We start from the raw sequence: 19,733 nt of genomic DNA, 5'->3' as shown, positions 1-19,733 counted from the left end.
CATATACCCACGATTCATCACTTGTAATTACCCTATTTAACAAATCTGGGTTATTTTTAGTCCGATCAATCAGTTCTTGGTACACTTCAAGTCGGTATTGTCCCTGATCACTTGACAGCACCTTTGGAATGAATTTTGCGGACACTTGATGCATGTTCAGATCTTCAGTTAAAGTTGACTGAACTGCATAGAAACTTCAACAAAGTTCATCAGCCATCTCCCTAATTTAAGTCTATAATCAGAGCGCACTAGGTCACGAACTTTCCACAACATTTTCATTCGTTTTTGAGGTGGAAGGACGGCTGGACCACGGTTCATCTTCAAATGATATGCAGCCATTTTTAAATCTGTTGAACCAGACAAAAACATTTGGCTGGCTCATACAATTATCTCCAAAAGCTGTTATTAATAGTTCGTAAGTCTCAGAAGCCGATTCCCCACTTTGAAAACAAAAGTTCACACAAACTCATAGCTCCATTTTTATGCCCATTTTCATGCAGACAGAATCCAGCAACGAGCCCTAACAGACCCGCACTCAACAAGCTGCCACAATGAACTGAATAAAGGGAATGCAGTTTCCTGTTAAGAGGGCATTCAAAGACAAGGCAATGTCGCACTCCCCACCCTCCGTGTACCTGCCTGTCAAACCAGCAAGCATTAGCGGATCCATTCTTAAAACTTTCCAATCACGCCTTGTATTAGACAGGAACCTTTCCTGATGGGTACCCTAGTTTTTCTGCTGCAGTCAACAGATCATGTTGGAGGATCTGTTGGAGACCCATAAAAGACTATTCAGTCAATTGTTTTGTTAAAAAATACGTATATACATAAAAACGTAAAGATAGAAAATGTGTCACCTTTCCTTGTCTTCCAATACTTGTGAGTTTCTTCAGAAATTTGGTCTCCTCATGGCTGCCCCCATGACTTTGAATCTATTACACCAGGTTTGAAACTTTTAACTCTGATACCTCTCACACAGAATAAACAGTCTGTCCTGTTTCTTTAGTTTACTTTTGTAACACTGAAATTCACAACGCAGGGTAAGAAACTGAGTCCTCTCACTGGAAATTAATGTTGACTTTCCGAGAATCAATTAAGGGAGTGTGATTCTTTTTCTCAGCTGTGCACTTGTCTCAGAACAAACGAAGTTCTGTGTATTTTCTGGTATACTCTTGGAAGCATTCAGCACATTACTGTTTTTTTCGTAAACACATTTTTCAACCTAATACTGCAATCCATGTTTAACTGCAAGGAAAACAAATACTGCAACAATAATAAGAACAATTGCAGCATGTTGTTTTCTTGTAAACACTATTGATAATTATATCTAGGGGTGCAAGCAGAAGCTATCAAATGATATGCAGCGTAATTAGTGCTGCTATCAAATTTTCAAAGGAGTGTAAGTAACAACTGACACTTTTCTCTTAAAAGGGTGTGAATCATTGACTGATGCATCTATAAAAATATCATTGTTTTCAGAATCCTACAGAATGTATACGAACTGGTGGATTGATACCCAACTGCCAAACTGTGCAATCACAAATGCAGTATCCGAAGCAATAGCGAACTCAAAATCATCAAATTACTGAGTAGTAATCTTTCAAAACTATACAATTCAAAAAGGGAAAATATCAAATATGACACTTTAGTCATGCAAACACGTAAATCAAAATATCAATGTTGGATTACCTTTCAAACTAACTACTCCCCAGTCTACACAGCACAGTGTGCTGTCACCACAAACATTATCCACCAACTAGTAAAAATTATATTGAACACATACTGAATTATATATTCTCAGTTTTACTGCCAGAACATTGTTTGCACGTCGTTATGCGTCCTGTGCTCTGCTTGGTTGTCAGAAGCAAACTGAGTAGGTGCCACGTGTGTGTGTGTGTGTGTGTGTGTGTGTGTGTGTGTGTGTGTGTGACCTATTCAGATGAAGTCATGTTTGGCTGAAAGCTTTGTTTAACAGTCTTTTAGTGGTGCCTATCTGCAACTCGGCGTATCTGCTATATGGTCAATAATAACTATCTTTTTCATAATACTATAATTATTCCATCCAGGATTTTCCATTGTTTGTTTCTAAATATTTAGCTGCACAAATTTTAAAGACTACATGAGCAAAGACGAACAAAGCCTCTTTGAAACTGGCTATTAATAAAACATGCTGACTGGAAACTTCATGACTGGAACTTTGCTTTTGCAAAAAAAAACTTCCAACACCTTTTTCTTCCAAAATGGCCGCCGTTTTCTTCATCTGGTTGTATTTAATGTTTCAAAACTGAGTTCTGTTTAAAAGCAGCAGCATTTTCCCAACGGTGAATCGAATTTGTTGCAGATTTCAGGTCTTTCTGGACAATATTGTCTTTTTACACTCAACTCTATGATCTGCAGACTATTCATGGGCAGTCATAGCTGCATCACCCATGCTTGACAACGCTACAGATGGAACTGGCAAGACAGTTTGTGCAGAATTAGAACTAAACATATGGTAACTCTATTTTACAGTTACGAGAAGACTTTCAGTGCAGTGATAAACATTACAGATTTTATTATCCAACAGCTATGGCAGAGAATGAGATTTTGTTTTCCAATTTTTATTGCACAGAATAGAGGCACTATAGGATGTAGTGACAGATGGCCACCACTGTAGACACACTAGAATTCTGACCAATGGAGGGGAGAGGAGCAGTGCGGGGAAACAAACTCTGCCTTCCTTTCACAGGGCAGAAGCCTACATTGGAACTGACACACTGCCACAGATATTGCCTATCTCTACTGATGTTGCAGAAGTTGTAATCAAAATCCATGATGGACCAGGATTAGTCACTTCACTTATTTCAAAGTAAGAAAACAACAGACAAAGCATTCAGGGGCAGCTACTGACCAACTGCTTGTTAAGGTTACATGAGTACTGTTAACGACTGATTACAGGCCCAACCTCTGGTAGTATTCAATGCAAACACAACTGGAAACATCCACCACCTAATTTGGGACATTAAAAGCATACTCATTATATTATCTTTTGAGCTTTAGCTAACAAACATCTTTCTTTGTTATAAAATGCTAGGTCCCACAGATGGATAATACATTGCATTATGCAATGTTTATCTTGAATGGACAATTTAACTGCCCAAAATTGACATGGCACCAGATCATATGTTGTTACTTCATTCTCTTTTTATTTTGCAAAAAGTTTCTTATGCACATTACCTTTCCAAATTGGGCTTTGGCAAATGATGTACAACACCAGTAACTGAAAACTGGTCACACTTTCAATATTTATATGCAGAAAATAAAGCAATTTTGAACTATCTCTGATAAAATAGTTCATATTGATACAGTTCACCACTGAACAGAGTCAATTAAGTAATTGCATGTTTTTGCATTTTAGGCAGAATTCACATCTATTTTGCATTTGTTGCAAAATACTAATTTTTTTTCAATCCCTAGTAATAACCATTCTTGTACAAATCTGAATGACAGACGTATATTATTATTACGTAGACATCACTGAAGTTACACACAAGGACACAACCAGGACCTAAGTTAAGTTCTCAATTTATAATCAAAATAATTCTGATAAAATAAATGCAAATGGCAGCCAAGGTCATATATGTGACAGTTAAACATCTTGGTGTGAAGGGATCTATTGTACTGAAGTTTACTTCAAATTATCTAATGTGATACTGGGAAGGTTGTCCACAGACCTACTGCTAAATGTAATTTTTCTTTTCTACCCGCAATTGTTAAGCATCAACGAGTACACTATTACCACTATCAAACTCCATAATGGGAGAGCCACAAGAATGAAAAACAAAATGCAATGCAGCTATACTGTACAGAATGACATTACCAATCAATAGAATATTTTTAAAAAAACCTGTGTACACAACCAAAATACAGTGCTTCCACATCTACAGACTGAAGTTACGAAGTGCAGAGAATACTTAATTTTTCATTACACAACGATCATACTGACAGTACTAAGAAACTATGTAATGATGAACAAGGCACTAAACTAATCATACAACTCTTAACACTGAAAGCTGTAGTGCTCAAATGAATTATCAAAATTCATACAAAATCTGCATGGAAACATCTACTACTTTATTGGTGCATCACTATGATCTACAAACAATCATATAAAGCACTGAAAATCATGCAAACGGCTTTTTGCTGATACTACTAAAGCAGCATTTGGGTAGAACTAAGACAATATCAAGCAAAAGCTAAACATCTAAATTTCAAAACATAAGAGCTTGATTGAGAAAACAAGGAACATACCTTTGCGGCAGGTGAAAGCTTCCGAATATTAGGCGGAGGATTTTCATTAACTCCTAGCTCATCCGTTTCTGGGAGTACTTCTCTCAGTATGTATGGTGGGGAAAACAGAACTGACGTGTCTGCTTCCAGTGATTTACTCTGTGTGAGTGAATACAACAAGAGAATACATTACAAAGAATCACACTACTTAATGCATGGAATAATTTTAATTCAAATGTTAGCTGGGAAAGAATAATGTCAGATATATAACTGTCATTCATATATAGTTAGAAAATTGTCAGCTCACACTCTGATTTAGTATTACTGCTTCTCAAACGGATTGTAAGCTTATTCAGCATTATCTAGTTCTGTTTACATTCCTCATTTGAACTGACAACTTTAGCACATCCATACGCTCTCATACATGAAGTGTTCACAATGGCCAAGACAGGTATTTTCTGCACATCCTAATGAAGCTACTTTTCATGGAATGTACCTATCCAATTTACTGCATTGTTTATTATACAGCAATGTATACAACTCTTCCCTATTTAATGCACAACTGTTTACTTAAATGAAGGCCATTGTGAACTTGTGCTGCCTCACCATTCGCACAGTAGAGTCACTTTCCTGATATCGGAAACATCCGAACAGAGCACTGGCTAGAAAGTCAGAGACATGTTTTAAAAATCCACACAGCTAAATTCACTAGAACTGCTGCACACATATGGATGATATCTTTGCACATCGCTGTCTGCATATTTGTTTTAGATCTAAATCCCCCCCCCCCCCCAAAGAAAATGATGTGCACTCTCTACCATGAACAGTGTGTTTTGTTTGTTGCACACTTAATTTTTTTAAGGATTGTCAGTGAATGAGATCACTGTGCAAGTTACTACTTGTTGTTGTTGTTGTTGTCTTCAGTCTTCAGTCCAGAGACAGCTCTTCATGCTACTCTATCCTGTGCAAGCTTCTTCATCTCCCAGTACCTACTGCAACCTACATCCTTCTGAATCTGCTTCGTGTAATCATCTCTTGGTCTCTCCCTAGGATTTTTACCCTCCGTACTGACCTCCAACACTAAACTGGTGATCCCTTGATGCCTCAGAATATGTCCTACCAACCGATCCCTTCTTCTAGTCAAGTTATGCCACGAATTTCTCTTCTTCCCAATTCTATTCAATACATCCTCTTCTTCAGAAACACTTTCCTTGCCACTGCCAGTCTACATTTTACATTCTCTCTACTTCCACAATTATCAGTTATTTTGCTCCCCAAATAGCAAAACTCATTTACTAATTTAAGTGTCTCATTTCCTAATCTAATACCCTCAGCATCACCCAATTTAATTTGACTACATTCCATTATCCTCGTTTTGCTTTTGTTGATGTTTGTCTTCTATCCTCCTATCAACACACTGTCCGTTCCGTTCAGCTGTCTCTGACAGAATTACTATGTCAACAACCTCAAAGTTTTTATTTCTTCTCCATGGATTTTAATACCTACTCTGAATTTTTCTTTTGTTCCCTTTACTGCTTGCTCAATATACAGATTGAATAGCATCGGGGAGAAACTGCAACCCTGTCTCACTCCCTTCCCAACCACTGCTTCCCTTTCATGTCCCTCGACTCTTATAACTGCCATCTGGTTTCTGTACAAATTGTAAATAGCCTTTCGCTCCCTGTATTTTACCCCTGCCACCTTCAGAATTTGAAAGAGAGTATTCCAGTCAACATTGTCAAAAGCTTTCTCCGAGTCTACAAGGCTAGAAACGTAGGTTTTCCTTTCCTTAATCTATTTTCGAAGATAAGTCATAGGGTCAATATCGCCTCACGTGTTCCAACACTTCTATGGAATCCAAACTGATCTTCCCCGAGATCGGCTTCTACCAGTTTCTCCATTCGTCTGTAGAGAACTCGTGTTAGTATTTTGCAGCTGTGGGTAATTAAACTGATAGTTCAGTAATTTTCACATCTGTCAACCTCTACTTTCATTGGGAATGGAATTTACTTAGGAAATAGAAAATATACAGAAGAACACCTAGGTCTTGCTTAAATTTTCTCTTTACTAATCTCGTGTGTAGGAGCATCCCAAGTTTCTTCTCTGATCTTCCACCTCAACAGGACACAAAATTACTATTCAGTTATGTCTGTTCTCTCAATTTGGTTACACACCACAGAAAATTTTGTTTCTTCATCACAGCTGTAGATCACTGCTTTCAACAAATATGTAAGAATTATGGAAAATGGTGTTTCTTTGCTCACTTGTTGGTCACACTTATTAATACTACACCAAAAGCTTTAGGTCTCCAAAGCAGAGTAGGCTAATATATTTATTTCTTCTAGGTTTGCAACTGACTTAACAAAATTGAAAAATAAAATTGTAGTCCTAAGAGTTTCTCTGATTTCATTGCCCCAAGTTGAGAGCAGTTCTGTATTTTGCTAAATATTTCTGACTGACTGAAACCAGCCGCACTATTCGAGATTTAAATGATACTATCATCATAAGTGAAATGTCACTTGTAGAATGCTGTACACCAACATCACAAAGCCGCTCAGAGGAATTGGTTTTGAGGAAGTGAACAATTATCTACAAAGACTATGTTGTTCATTAGCCACAATTGAGCAATATAATTTTTTACTTCTTTGGATGTTAATGCTGCACATCTTACGTCACTGTAATATAATTAAGAAATATTAATTTCTTAACAAATTTGTTTGTGTGGCCCCTTTCAAAACTGTATACTTTTCTTGCTGCAAACTACTTTCAAAGAAATGATTTCTTACTGAAAACAAATCCTATGACCTCCATTTAAAAGGAATGTGCTTCCCACGATGTAGACACACATGAATGCCCACTCTCCTCTGAGTTTAGTGATCTTATTCCAATAAAATACACTGCAATTATCATGGCACATCAGACTTTTTCGTCAAAGTGGATAATTCACTACCACTGTAATAAATCTAATTACACTACAAATGATTATAAACACTTTAATCATTCGCATAATATTCAAGTGGAACTTCACAAATTTCTTGTGCCTACACATTTAAGTTAAGCATTGCAACACTACTATTTACAATTTTAAAGTATTAGTATTAGGGGGACACTATAATTCAACTCACTTCATTAATTTACTAATAGAGGAGTGTGAGGGTTTTGTAGATGATTGCAGCAATCGTTTTTAACCTCCAGTTCGTGGCAGAAGGTGTTTTAAGTATGATTTTATGGTTTTTTTTTCCTGTATTTTTAAGTTTCAACATACAGTAACATTTTTAGAGGGAAGTTACCAACTTGATTAACAAATTTAACTTATATGGAGGATAGAAACGCTTGACAGTTGTCTGGAAACGAGTGTAAGACTTCATAAAATCTATGACATAAGCTCTGTACGGAGATTCATAAATCTTCATGTGAACATTATTGCATTGACATGAATGCATCACCACACTTCGTAAGTAGTATGAGCTGACACTTCACAATTGGCGCGAAGTTTGTGTTATCAGATTGTACACTATATATTTCAAGGAAAAACTAAAACTGAAGTTAGTATGAAATGTATTTTATTAATGTTACATGCATTAATGTAGTCAATCATGTTTGTGAACTGCATATACAAAACTCACAGGCGTCTCTGACATAAATAAGCAATCGGTGACTCCTGGAACTGTAACATTTCCTGGTGTGCTCCAAGAAGGTGCCAAAGCTTTACGGACACGTTTGTTAGGAAGAGTATTTTCCTTGCCCGTCGCAGGTGATGCTTTCCGCTTATGAGTAAGATAGCCACTGTCACCCAGGCCATTCTGCAAAACAAGATAATAGTAAAACCATTTGATAATACAAAATGACATCACCATAGGTTAATTTAAAAAATAAAAAAATAGTCTTTTGACCCAATTTTGTTACAATTATTCTCTTTCCTTTTAATTCTATCTTTATTTCTGTTTTTGGGTCAGTCAGTCTAGTGCAGCTAGGAAACTAGTATGACAGGAAGCATTTGTAAATTTAAATTTCTAGTCTACAAAGAGACATTTCACTCATCACTAAAAATTTCCCTTGTTCCAATATACAAACAGAGGGGAAACATAAATCACACATATGGATATGTGGCACACATACCGTAAAAGTGTGAAAATCAATGTGGTTAAACAAAGCAGCAATAAATTTATAGAAATTATGTCTTCTACAATACACCGAAAAGTTGAACAAATGCAAAACAGATATAAGAAGAAAAGATTACAAAATTCACAATTAAACATACCTGGCCAATGTAGAGTGAATTGCCATGCATATCATACTGTGTGTCTGACAAGTTCTGCTCATTTTTAATTATTTCAGTGATATCTTCAACCAGCCTTGTAGGTGTTTGTGGCTGAAAAAACAGTAAATATTAACACACTTATACTAGAAGATAAGAAGCATTAAAATTTACTTGTAACTTAACGGGTATTAATGCCCTCACACGAAATAATACTTCATTCGCAATATTGAAATAAAGTTCAGGTTCTTGTAAATGCGTATACAGTAGAATTCCAATTATTCAAATTAACTGGGACCACACCCATTCAAATAATCAAATAACTGGGTGTTTTTTGAAAAAAAAGGGTCTATGTATTTTAATTACAGTAATTACATACCTGGGGGACTCACTGCTACAACCTTGCGACTCTGGATAAAAATGGGGGTGAGATGCGAATATAAGAACTCAACAAGAGAGTTCTCTTAGTGTCTCTCATCTCAATTCTCCTCAATCCTACCTACAAGTGGTGCCCCTGTTAAGCTGAGCAACCCAGTTGAAGGTTGGGTAACCAATCCCAGTGGTAAACTGGGTCAATGAGCCGACAGGATAAGGACAGTGGAAGGCAACAGAAAACCACCACTCGAAATACTTCCCTAGGCGTTCGTGGATGGACCTCTTTGTACAATATTCCGGAGGTAAAGCTTCCCCTCAATTGGATCTCCGGGAGGGGACCACAACGAGGACTCCAGAGATTAGGGCAAATGGAAAACGAAGGAAGGAAGGAGGGAGGGAGGAAGAAGAAGGAAGACTTATTATGGATTGGGACTTTAACTCTTCTCCATGAAGGGAAATTAGAAAACGCAAAACACGAAATGACAAGAAACAAAGTGGATGTACTTGAAATGTGTGAGGTGAGATGGGGTGACTGTGGAGAACTAGAAAGTGCTGACTTCCGATTGTACTATTCAGGTGAAAAATGGTGGGGCAGGAATTCTGATAGGTAAAAGACTAAAGGACAAGGTTATCAAGATTGAATATGTTAGTAGAAGAATAAGGATGATGAGACTGAAAGGGAAAAAGACAGACTTAGTTATCATCCAGGTCTATATGCCAACAAATAATCATTCAGATGAAGAGTAAGAACAATGTAAGAATGTTACGAGAAGATAGAAAACTTAGTAGGTAGAGAGAGAGAGAGAGAGAGAGAGAGAGAGAGAGAGAGAGAGAGAGAGAAGAAATGCATGTATTGTTATAAAGCTCTGGGAAATTTTGGACTGGGAAAAAGAAATGAGAGGGGGCGAAGACTGTTGGAATACTGCAATGAAAATTTCATGGTAGTTGGAAATATTCTATCTGATAACCACAAAAGATGATGGTATACTTGAATATCTTAATTTGACAACAAAAATGCCAAAATTGCCTAAAGAGTGTCAAAAGTTGTTCAGGGGCACATATTTATTCAGACCATATTAGTAGCTGAGGTTCTAGTTAAATTGAAAAGAACCTGAAAAGGACAGAAGAGAGAGAGAGCACATTAACTTTGGGAAACTGAAAGACAAAGGCACTTATGAAAAATTAGAGTATGCATACTGTGAAATCATTATGCACGGACAGGAAACAGAATGCACAGAAAGAAGATGGGATCATTTAAAAAATGGGATCAAAAAGGCAGCCAAGGAAACACTTGGAGTCACAGAGAGGAAAAAAGTAAAGAAAGAATGGGTAACGCCAGATATGATAACCAAGATGGTTGACCATAGGAAATGGAAAACTGTAAACACAGAAGAAGGGAAGTGCAACTACAGTAAGTTAAATAATGAATTAAGAAGGGAGACAGAAAAAGCAAATGAGAAATAGTTGACAGAAATGTGTGACAAGATACAGAAATTAGGAGGCAGAGGCAGCAGAAGGTAAAATGGTGAGTGAACCCCAAGAAATAATGAGATGATGGGAAGAATATAGAGAATGGCTGTATGCTGCAGACAGCCGATCAAGTGAAGAAGAGATTGGGATAGAAGAAGAAGAAGAAGAAGAAGAAGAAGAAGAAGAAGAGAAGAAGAAGAAGATAAAGTTGCAGACGATGACAAAGGAAATGCAATACTAACTAGTGAGATTGAAGCATCTATGAAGGAGATGAAAATTGGAAAGGCAATGGGAATTTATGAGATTCCTGGGGAACTGACTGTTAAAGTCGTTGGAGAAAGAAGGGTAAAGGGAGTGGATTGAATTATGTAATCAAACACACACAACAGGAAAATGGCCAAAGGTCTTTACAGAAAGTATCTTAATACCTATAGAAAAGAAAAAGAACAGCAAAATATGTGAGTAACAGAGATATCGCATGCAGCAAAAGTCTTGCTGAGGACACTCAACAGAAGTCTATATAGAAAGCTTAATTGCTTAATAGGAGATAAACAATTTGGTTTCAGGTGAGAAGTGGGAGCTAGAGACGCTGCTGGCCTAGCGAGAGTGATAGGCGAGAGGTACATAGAGAAGAAAAGGAAAGCGTATTTTGTGTTCATTGATTTTGAGAAGGCTTTTCAGTGGGCAAACTGATGGAAATCCTAAGGAAACATGGAGTTGACTGGAGTGATAGACGGCTAATTAGAAATTTATATTTGAATCACAGAGCAAGAGTAAGAATAGGAGGTGTGATGAGTGAAGAAATTAAACTGGGAAGAGGTGTAAGACACGGTTGTTGTTTATCACCAAAACTGTTCAATATCTATCTGGAGGGAATTATTAATGAAAGGTTTGATGGATAGAGAGGAGTTTGTATAGGGGCTCGGAGAGTGGGTTGCCTAAGATTTGCAGACGACATGGTTGTGATGGTTAGAGTGTGCAAGGGAGATGGAACAAATGTTAGATGATCTAAACACAAAATTATAAGAATATGGAATGAAGATTAACACGAAGAAAACGAAAAGCATGGTAATTGGAGGACAGGGCAGAAAACGTCGTATGAAAATAGGGGGTGAAAAAACAGAGCAAGTGAATAACTTAAATTACTTTGGAAGTGTAATAATGGATGATATGTATTGCTCAACAGAAATTAGGAAAAGAATTGCAATGGCAAAAGAAGGATTCAAGAGAAAACAGGAATTACTTTGCAGACCACTACATTATGATCTGAGGAAAAGACTTGCCAAATGTTACATCTGGAGTGTGGCACTGTATGGGGCTGAGACCGACATTGAGGAAGGAAGACGAAAGAAGATTGGAGGCACTAGAGATGTGGATATGGAGAAGAATGGAAAAAAGTGAAATGGGAAGACCGAGTAAGGAATGAAGAAATATTAAGAAGAGTTGGAGAGAAAAGAAACATGCTGAAAGTCATCAGAAAGAGAAAACGGAACTGGATTGCACATTGTTTGAAGAGGGACTGTTTACTGAAGGAAGGAATAGAAGGAGAGGTGGAGGGAAAAGGGGAAGAGGAAAAAGAAGATATGAAATGCTGGACAATATCAAAGGAGACAAATATTCACAAACGAAAAGACTGGCTACGGACAGACAAAAGTGAAGAGGCTTAACCCATGACAAGACGTGCCGTCAGACAGAATACCATACAACTACATACTGTACGTACAGTACTGTATTTTGAAAATGGAAGAAAAAAATTGAAGAAAAAAAGATTTTAATCAATTAAAATGAAAATGCAACACTTTTACGTACATGTTATATAGCGAACTGTACAGTATAGGTGCTGAAAGTGACTGCCTCCTGAACATCTTGGTCAAAGCAACCTGTTTGACTGTCTTCATCCATTTTTGGGGAGCCAAGTCGCACGTGGGCTTCCCAGTGAGAAGTTGCTTGTGGTCACACTCAGGCTGACCCTCCATCCACTTCAACGCAATTTCGAAGCCAGCAAACGCTTCACTAGCTGATGGTCCCATCTATGCTGCAACTTCCACATTAAGGTCATCTTGCTCGACATTTTCTTCTCTCACACTTTCAATAAGTTCATCATCTTCATCATCATCTAGAATTTGAAACCCAGGGTCTGATGAAACACACACCATCCTTTCTGCTGTATCTTCAGCAATAACTTTTGAACATTCAGGAATTTTCAAAAGAATGTTTCTTGATTCCTCAAGTGACGCGTCATCCTTGTCTTCTCCTCTGTATGTCCATCATTTCTGAGAGTGTTGCGGGACTCAGCTGTTCAATACAGGATGTCAAATCAAACACCTTTCACCTGAAGCGAGGTGGAATCTTCCTACACATTGGTCAGGGGCCTGAAGATGATGTAGTAAATCACCAAAACTGGTAGCCAAATAAAATCAGTTTGGAAACTAGACAGCTGAAAGGTGTTTAATTTGACATTCTCATCTTCTCCTGTCTCTTCCATTTCCTTTCCTTGAGCTTCTTTTGCCTTTTTCTCCTTTTCCTTCTCCTCTTCAGTTGATATGCCTTTCAACTTGTTCCATGCACGTTTTGATGTGATTGCCTTAACCAAGCTCAAAGCTTCAGATACCATGTAAGCAAAATTTTTCACATTTATGTTGTTTTTTTTTTCTGTCTTTACCCAACAAACCTTCACTCTGTAACAAAAGTTTCCTTCTGTAATGGTGTTTCATGGACTCCAATAGACTGGTCCACTGGTGGCAACTAGCTCGGACTTTTGGCAATTAAAAGATTGTTGTAAATTGGCCATTTCCTCTATCCAACAGTTCTCCAGTGGAAGGAGTTGGTGCATTATCAACAATCAAAATATTCCACTGCCCTCCTTTCCACGAGATTTGTGTTGCTTTTTCACTTCACAGATGAAAATTTCATTGTACCACTCGATAAATAAAGCTGCCGACATCCAAGCCTTGGGTTGGTTTTTATAAGAAGAGGGGAAGCTTTCTCACATTTTGAAATACTCTTGGGCTTTTTTACTTTCTTACAACAAAAGGGGTATTTTATAGCTTCACGCAGAGATCGCAAAGGTAAGCACCATAACACGGTCTTTACTAACTTTGTCCTGGAGCACTACATTCCCTATTAGATGCTAAAGTTGTTTTAGGCACAGCTTTCTGAACAAGACACGTTTCATCAGCACTGTGGAAAAGCTCAGCGTCGTGGGAGCTTAAAATTTTAATACTTTACTAACTCACGGCATTTGGGAAATTAGTTTGCCTACCTTATTATTATCATTCTTTATTGATTTACGTACCTTATTAATCCTCCTATCTGTCTCAACTGAGATACGGAAAAATACAAATGAAAAGAACATCCGATAGGTTTCTTCGAGATTTTAACCCGGGTTTTTCAATTCCCAGCCAGTTACCTTGGCCGTTGCGCTATCGCCACTGTTGGCGAAAAGCATTTACCATTTGGGTACAGAAAAGGCAGTTGTAAAAGTTTATTTCCTCCATTTCTGGAAAAGTTTCCGTTTGCAGACCCCATACCCGATGATGAAAAATGCTGAATTTACAATTATCTATCGATCCCTCCAATTTTGAGTTGATTGCTCGTTATAGCCTTAAGGGGCGATTTTCTCAAAATTGTGGGTGTTGAGCCAAAATATCTTAAGAGTCCTTCGTTTCGTACACAAGCAACCTGCCAAATTTGAGCCGAATCGGTTGGCCATGTCTGAGGCCTTCCCCATGTTAGTACCAAAAGAAAGCACATAAATGTATTATGTTATTAATCCATCTTACCATGTAGTTCACACCGCCCTTCTTTTGGCATTCAGCCAAAGCATCCTTAAAAGGAGTTGGCGTCCGTGGTGTACTAAGCAGACTGCGCCTCGACTTGCTCGGCGTACAGTGTTCTTTGCTAGATGGTTCCTTCTTGAAGAGACCAACTGGGAGAGGGGGGTTAGGTGTACACAATGGTCCAGGACTATCTTCTTGTTGAGCATCATCTGCTCCGCCACCACGAACAGGTGTGGACTGGCCAGTAGCAAAGCGACGGAAAGGACTTGAAAAATTGTCTTCAAGCGAAAAACTGGTATTCAGGAACTGCAAATAAAATTAATAATTGTATTAGTCATAATAATTAAAAGTAGGATTAATCTGAGAATAAATTCATTCCACTAAAATGACTGTCATTTTAAGTAAAATTAATTTCTAGAGCAAAAATGCTTTGCTAAAAGAGAAAAATCTCTTTAAGGAAGGAAGTTGTGATATCTGACAGAAAGAATTTTTTTTTCCAAACACAGTATTAACAAAAAATGGTAACAGTATGTTGCCACAGATTGCCAGTGCTCTCACTTAACGTTTAACAGGAAATAATTTTCATGTTTCTTAGTTTATTACATTCTCTACTTTTCAAGTTTTACCTGCAAAGGACTGAATGGAACTGATTTCCCAGGTGTTGATGGACTACAAAGCAGATTTGTACTGTATGCTGGGGAATCACTCATGTCAGATGCCTGAAACAATTTCAACATACACACAAAAACTGCCTCTCACATTATAACAGCTGAAAACAGTTTAAGAATTTCCTCTTGAGTTGCTATACGACAATTTTTACAACTAACATTTACTTTAACAGCCTTAAATTTGCAACTGAAGTTTAATGTCTTATGTGTATAATACGTCGGTAGTTGTTTAAGATTCCTCCCCTAGTAAAGATGGTAACTTCAGCTGAATGACATCTAAGTTTAGCAATCATGATCAGTTGCATGCCAAAACAAACTGAGTTGGCTTTGGAACGCTCATCAGCTATGGTGAAAATATCACAGGCAAACCTGCGGCAGCTTTCAAACAGGTACAACTATCACCAATATCATTACCCATAAATCACACAACTGAAAATTTTCAAGCAATAATGAAAAAAAAAAGTTTCCTTCTCATCCCACCTGGTGAGTCACACCTGACCCAGGGTTCTGCGTGACTTTTCTGAACTCTCCCCTTTTGCTAAACTTTGCCAGTCCTCTTCCTTCCCTTTGAACTCTCCTGCCAGGAGAAGGAGCGACTACTGGCTCCTATGCTTGCACATTTTCTTAACCTTTCATATGTGTGTGCGTGGCACCATTTTGTGAGCAATTTTTAATTTATCCAATTGCATCATATTTTCAAAAAATTGTGTGTACAACATTGCCTGCCTGCCCTCCCCCACTCCTTTACTCTGTACAAGGAAATGTGGTAGAAAAGAACTATTTTTGACATGACTAAAGTTATTCTACTTCGTGTGTGTGTGTCTATATATATGATACAAGGAACAAGGCTCATTCATATTCCCCCCACCCCTTCTGTTTCTTGGCATTACACATGAACACTTGTATCATTACAAGTTCACTACCATAATTTTTTTAAATATGTATAATCTCATCTCCATTTTTCCATTTTTTTACTTGTCCTATATCATCATGTGCTGCTTCACACAATGTATAATCTACAGAGTTAATAAAATTACAATTACAATAACATGTCTGAAAACTGACAGCCAAATGGCGAGGAAAAACTAACTCTTGCCAAGCTGTTAAATGCTGCACATCTGGAAACCCGTCCATACACAGAAATAAACAGGAACTAAATCAGGGAAAAGGGAATACAGACTTGGAGAAAAATACGCTTGTCAGAAGTGCAAAATTGTAGAGCAATACTGGCTGAAGGAGAAATGCAAATCTGTAGGAAGCATGCAAAACTATGGGAAAGATAGATGCCACTATAGAAAACTGATAAGACATTTGGAGAATCGAGAAACACCAATATCAATATTAAGAATTTATATTCCAGGACTATGCTATGCAAAGAAGGGAGGGCTGAAAAGTGGAATGAATTTATAGAACTGTGCAAAGAAAACAAACTTGAAAATAACATTATGGAAAGCGATAGGGAGATGGAGAAGTGATATTGCAAGAATAATTTGACACAACGCTGAAAGACTTAAATCTAAAACACAAATTTTGAGTAAACTACACCCTCAGAATTACTGAAGATGCCAAGAAAATATACTACTATTTCGGCCTGCACTGTGCAGAACATACAAATTGGGAGACATACCCACAGATTTCAAGAAGAATGTAATACCTTCATTTCCACAGAAGGTAGGTGCTGAAGAGCTGAAAAATGGTGGAAGCCAACCTCATGGATGATCAGTTTGGGTTCCTGAGAATTATAGGAATATGCAAGGCTGTGACTTGTCTTAGGTGATCAAGTGAAGAAAGGCAAACCTACAGTTACAACACACAGAGATTTACAAAATGCTTTTGACTACGTTGACTGGAATACACTCACTCACCGACATTCCGAGGGTGGCAGGAATAAAAGACGGTGAGTGAAATGTTATCAACCACTTGCACAGAAACCAGACAGCAGTCAGACAACATAATGATGAGCAGCACTTGACAACGGATTGAGACAGGGTTCTTACCTTTACCCAATGTTATTCAATCTGCACATTGAACTAGTAGTGAAGGACATTGAAGAAAAATTTGGGGATGGAATTAAAGTTCTGGGAGAAGAATAAAAATTTGAGGTTTGTTGATGACATTGTGTCAGAGATAGTAATATAAATGGAAGAGCAGTTGAATGAAATGAACAGTGTCTGCAGTTGTCCTTGCGTGAAATGTGCACTAAAGCAGTTCCGATAACAATAGAACCACTGTGAATATAGTTCTACAAAAGAAGGTTGAAAATCAAATGAGTACATCAGGTAAATAATGATGTGATACAGAACAGAATCGGAAAGAAAAGACATTAATGGCACAACTTTTCTACTAAAACGAAGGATAAGCTGATAGGATACATTGCGAGGCATCAAAGAATTGCCAAGTCAGCAATTTAGGAACAAAGAGAAGAGAGCGAGACAAAGTGAAATTAATTAAAATTTCTTGTGCAAAGTGCCATGCTTCCTTCCCACATGTGAATGTATATTTCAACATTTTTAGAGAAATTAAAGTCGAGAAGTGTGAATCAGTATCATTCACACTCTGTAACCAATGCAATCAAGTAAATGATAATCTACGAATATGATAAGAACAGAAGCTACTTCCTATAACTCAGAAGGCAGAAGCTTAATTAAATTATGCAGCCATAAGGACTGATAGAAGATTTGTATAGTGGTCTTAAAATGTAACAGAATAGTAACACTATTAAGTGGTTGAGATTTTTGAGCCTACATATGTGTAACACATTACACTGCCTTAGTTCCCAATTATATTAAAACTGCCTTCACTAAATAGTAAACATCATGTATGTTTGACATATCTGTAGTAAAAACATTTATGTACTTTAGGGAACTATCTTAGACCTAATACTACAAACTATTTCCATGCACTTCCCCAAGTTCCTCCCAAATATTTTGAAGGTAAGGTAAGCTGCAACATACCTGATAAGAAGCAGCCATTTCACTCAATGCAAAATTGTCAAGGGAATTGTCACATGGCTCAACTTTTATTGGCTTTCGAGTTATACTTTTACGCAATATTGGCGGTGGAGATGACAGCTTGGCTGCTGCAACAACATTTGGAGAAAATGGAATCAGGCTCCCTGTTCTAACCACACCAGCAGCTGCCAGCTCTGACTGTATGTTCTGGATTGTCTGACCATCAAATCGCAAACCTGTGTAATCCACAGAAAGAAGATTAGTTGCTAGTTTTACTGGCAAAAATATGAGCAATATCAATACAAAAATGGACACATTAGTCACACACAAATAATTTCTTGTATTTAACTATCAGTCACATTAATTCATTAAATTAATTATCCTATCCTTAATATTTTAAACATTATACACCGTATTTTATTCATTAGACCTACAACACACTCAACTTTTCCAAGGCCAAACAGAGACTGAAACTCTTGATGTTTCACATAAAAAACAGTATAGCACTAATTGGTATTTAAGAAATGGAGGGAAAAAAAACACTTTGCTGAATTTTACAGAAATTCTTATATTAGTTTTCCAAGTTAGCAATGGTAATTTTATGAAAACATTCACATCCCTATTTTTTCTTTCTTTATTTCTTTCTCTTGTAAACCTGCATTTTCTGCTTCAGTGCTAAGTATTGCAGCAAGTAACATAAAATCAACACCACACAATACGAGTCCCAACAACAGAGAGATGATTACACTCCCCAAGGTCAGCATGGTATACAAATTTCCTGTCAGTGACTATATAATAAAATAGAAGTCAACCAAAAGTGTATGTTTTGTATTAACAAACCAATCCTCAAGACACCATCTCTCAACCTCAGGCATTTCCATGGAGGGGATGTTGCACTAATACATGAAATGTGTGGTATTTCTCACAATAAAAATAATAAATGGAAAAAATTATGATAGAGAACCATTAATCATTGGTGAATGGAGAAAGTGACCTATAACTGGTCAGTTTTGAAATTTGAATGCAAATTCTATTCTCCTTCTCTTCACCATTTTAATTCCAAAAACATCCACATCATTCCAGCTTTACTTTAAGTACAGCTACAGACTCAAAATTGGTTCTTAACATGATTCACAACCTCCACATAATCCATAACATGAGAGCTTTTTAAAACACTTTCTCATTTGTAAAACTGTTGTTGAATTATTATTTATTCACATGAAGACAATAAAAAATTGTATATGCAAGTATAGAGTTCCGAATTACAGAAACCTAAAAGTAAACAAAGACTCATATAAATAAGAAAATATATTATATAGTACTGCGCACATACCAATCGGCCCCTTCTTACGATCCTCCAAATTCTTATCTGGTGATATGTCTGAGGAACCATAACCATCTCCATGTACCAAATCCATTACATTAACATCAGAAAAGCCCTCATCAGATTCCAATTTCATGGGACTTGGATGAGATAGCATTTCCATATCGAAATACCTGAAATTTAACACAAATGCATTAGATGTGGATAGTTACAACATCTCTCCAAGTTTTGCTCCACTCTTCTGCAAGGTAGTAACTGTTCAAAAATATCTATAGCAAATAAAACTGTTGAATTAAGGCATAAAAAAGTGTCCTGAAAAATTTTTGGGTTGAAGGGAAGGTGTATATTTACATGAATCACACAACTGTTGTGTAACATCTTAACTGAAACCCATTAGAAATTTTGTACATGCTTTGAAAAATTCATTAAAAATTGTTTGCTGAAGATATTTTCTCCTCCTAAAAGATTTACAGCATTATTTTTAATCTCATTACACTGAAAACTGGGCAATGTTGTTTGGTAAGAATACCCCAATCACGAAGTTCACTTGGCTCTCTTTAGGGGGACCTGGACGTGATGGCCAGTAGTTTCTACTAGCATTTTGTTGCAGATAGGCACACCAAAAAGATTGAAAACCTG

At 37.1% G+C, this 19,733-nt stretch overlaps 1 protein-coding gene across 6 annotated transcripts in view; it reads right to left on the bottom strand.

Moving 5' to 3' along the window:
• Positions 1-19,733, bottom strand: part of LOC126273106 (myb-related protein B-like) — a 186,957-nt gene that overhangs the window by 6,122 nt on the left and 161,102 nt on the right. For all 6 annotated transcript variants that reach the window (XM_049976550.1, XM_049976547.1, XM_049976546.1 and 3 more), the window contains exons 7-13: positions 19,104-19,267; positions 17,774-18,006; positions 14,778-14,870; positions 14,155-14,457; positions 8,531-8,641; positions 7,896-8,072; positions 4,291-4,428 (exon numbers count right to left, since the gene is read on the bottom strand). In XM_049976550.1, the coding sequence (XP_049832507.1) occupies positions 4,291-4,428; positions 7,896-8,072; positions 8,531-8,641; positions 14,155-14,457; positions 14,778-14,870; positions 17,774-18,006; positions 19,104-19,267 (1,219 nt within the window). The remainder of the gene's footprint in view (positions 1-4,290; positions 4,429-7,895; positions 8,073-8,530; positions 8,642-14,154; positions 14,458-14,777; positions 14,871-17,773; positions 18,007-19,103; positions 19,268-19,733) is intronic.

The sequence above is a fragment of the Schistocerca gregaria genome, chromosome 5 (assembly GCF_023897955.1).
Source record: "Schistocerca gregaria isolate iqSchGreg1 chromosome 5, iqSchGreg1.2, whole genome shotgun sequence".
NCBI classification, from domain to species: domain Eukaryota; kingdom Metazoa; phylum Arthropoda; class Insecta; order Orthoptera; family Acrididae; genus Schistocerca; species Schistocerca gregaria.
This window is presented reverse-complemented; position numbering and strand designations above follow the sequence as displayed.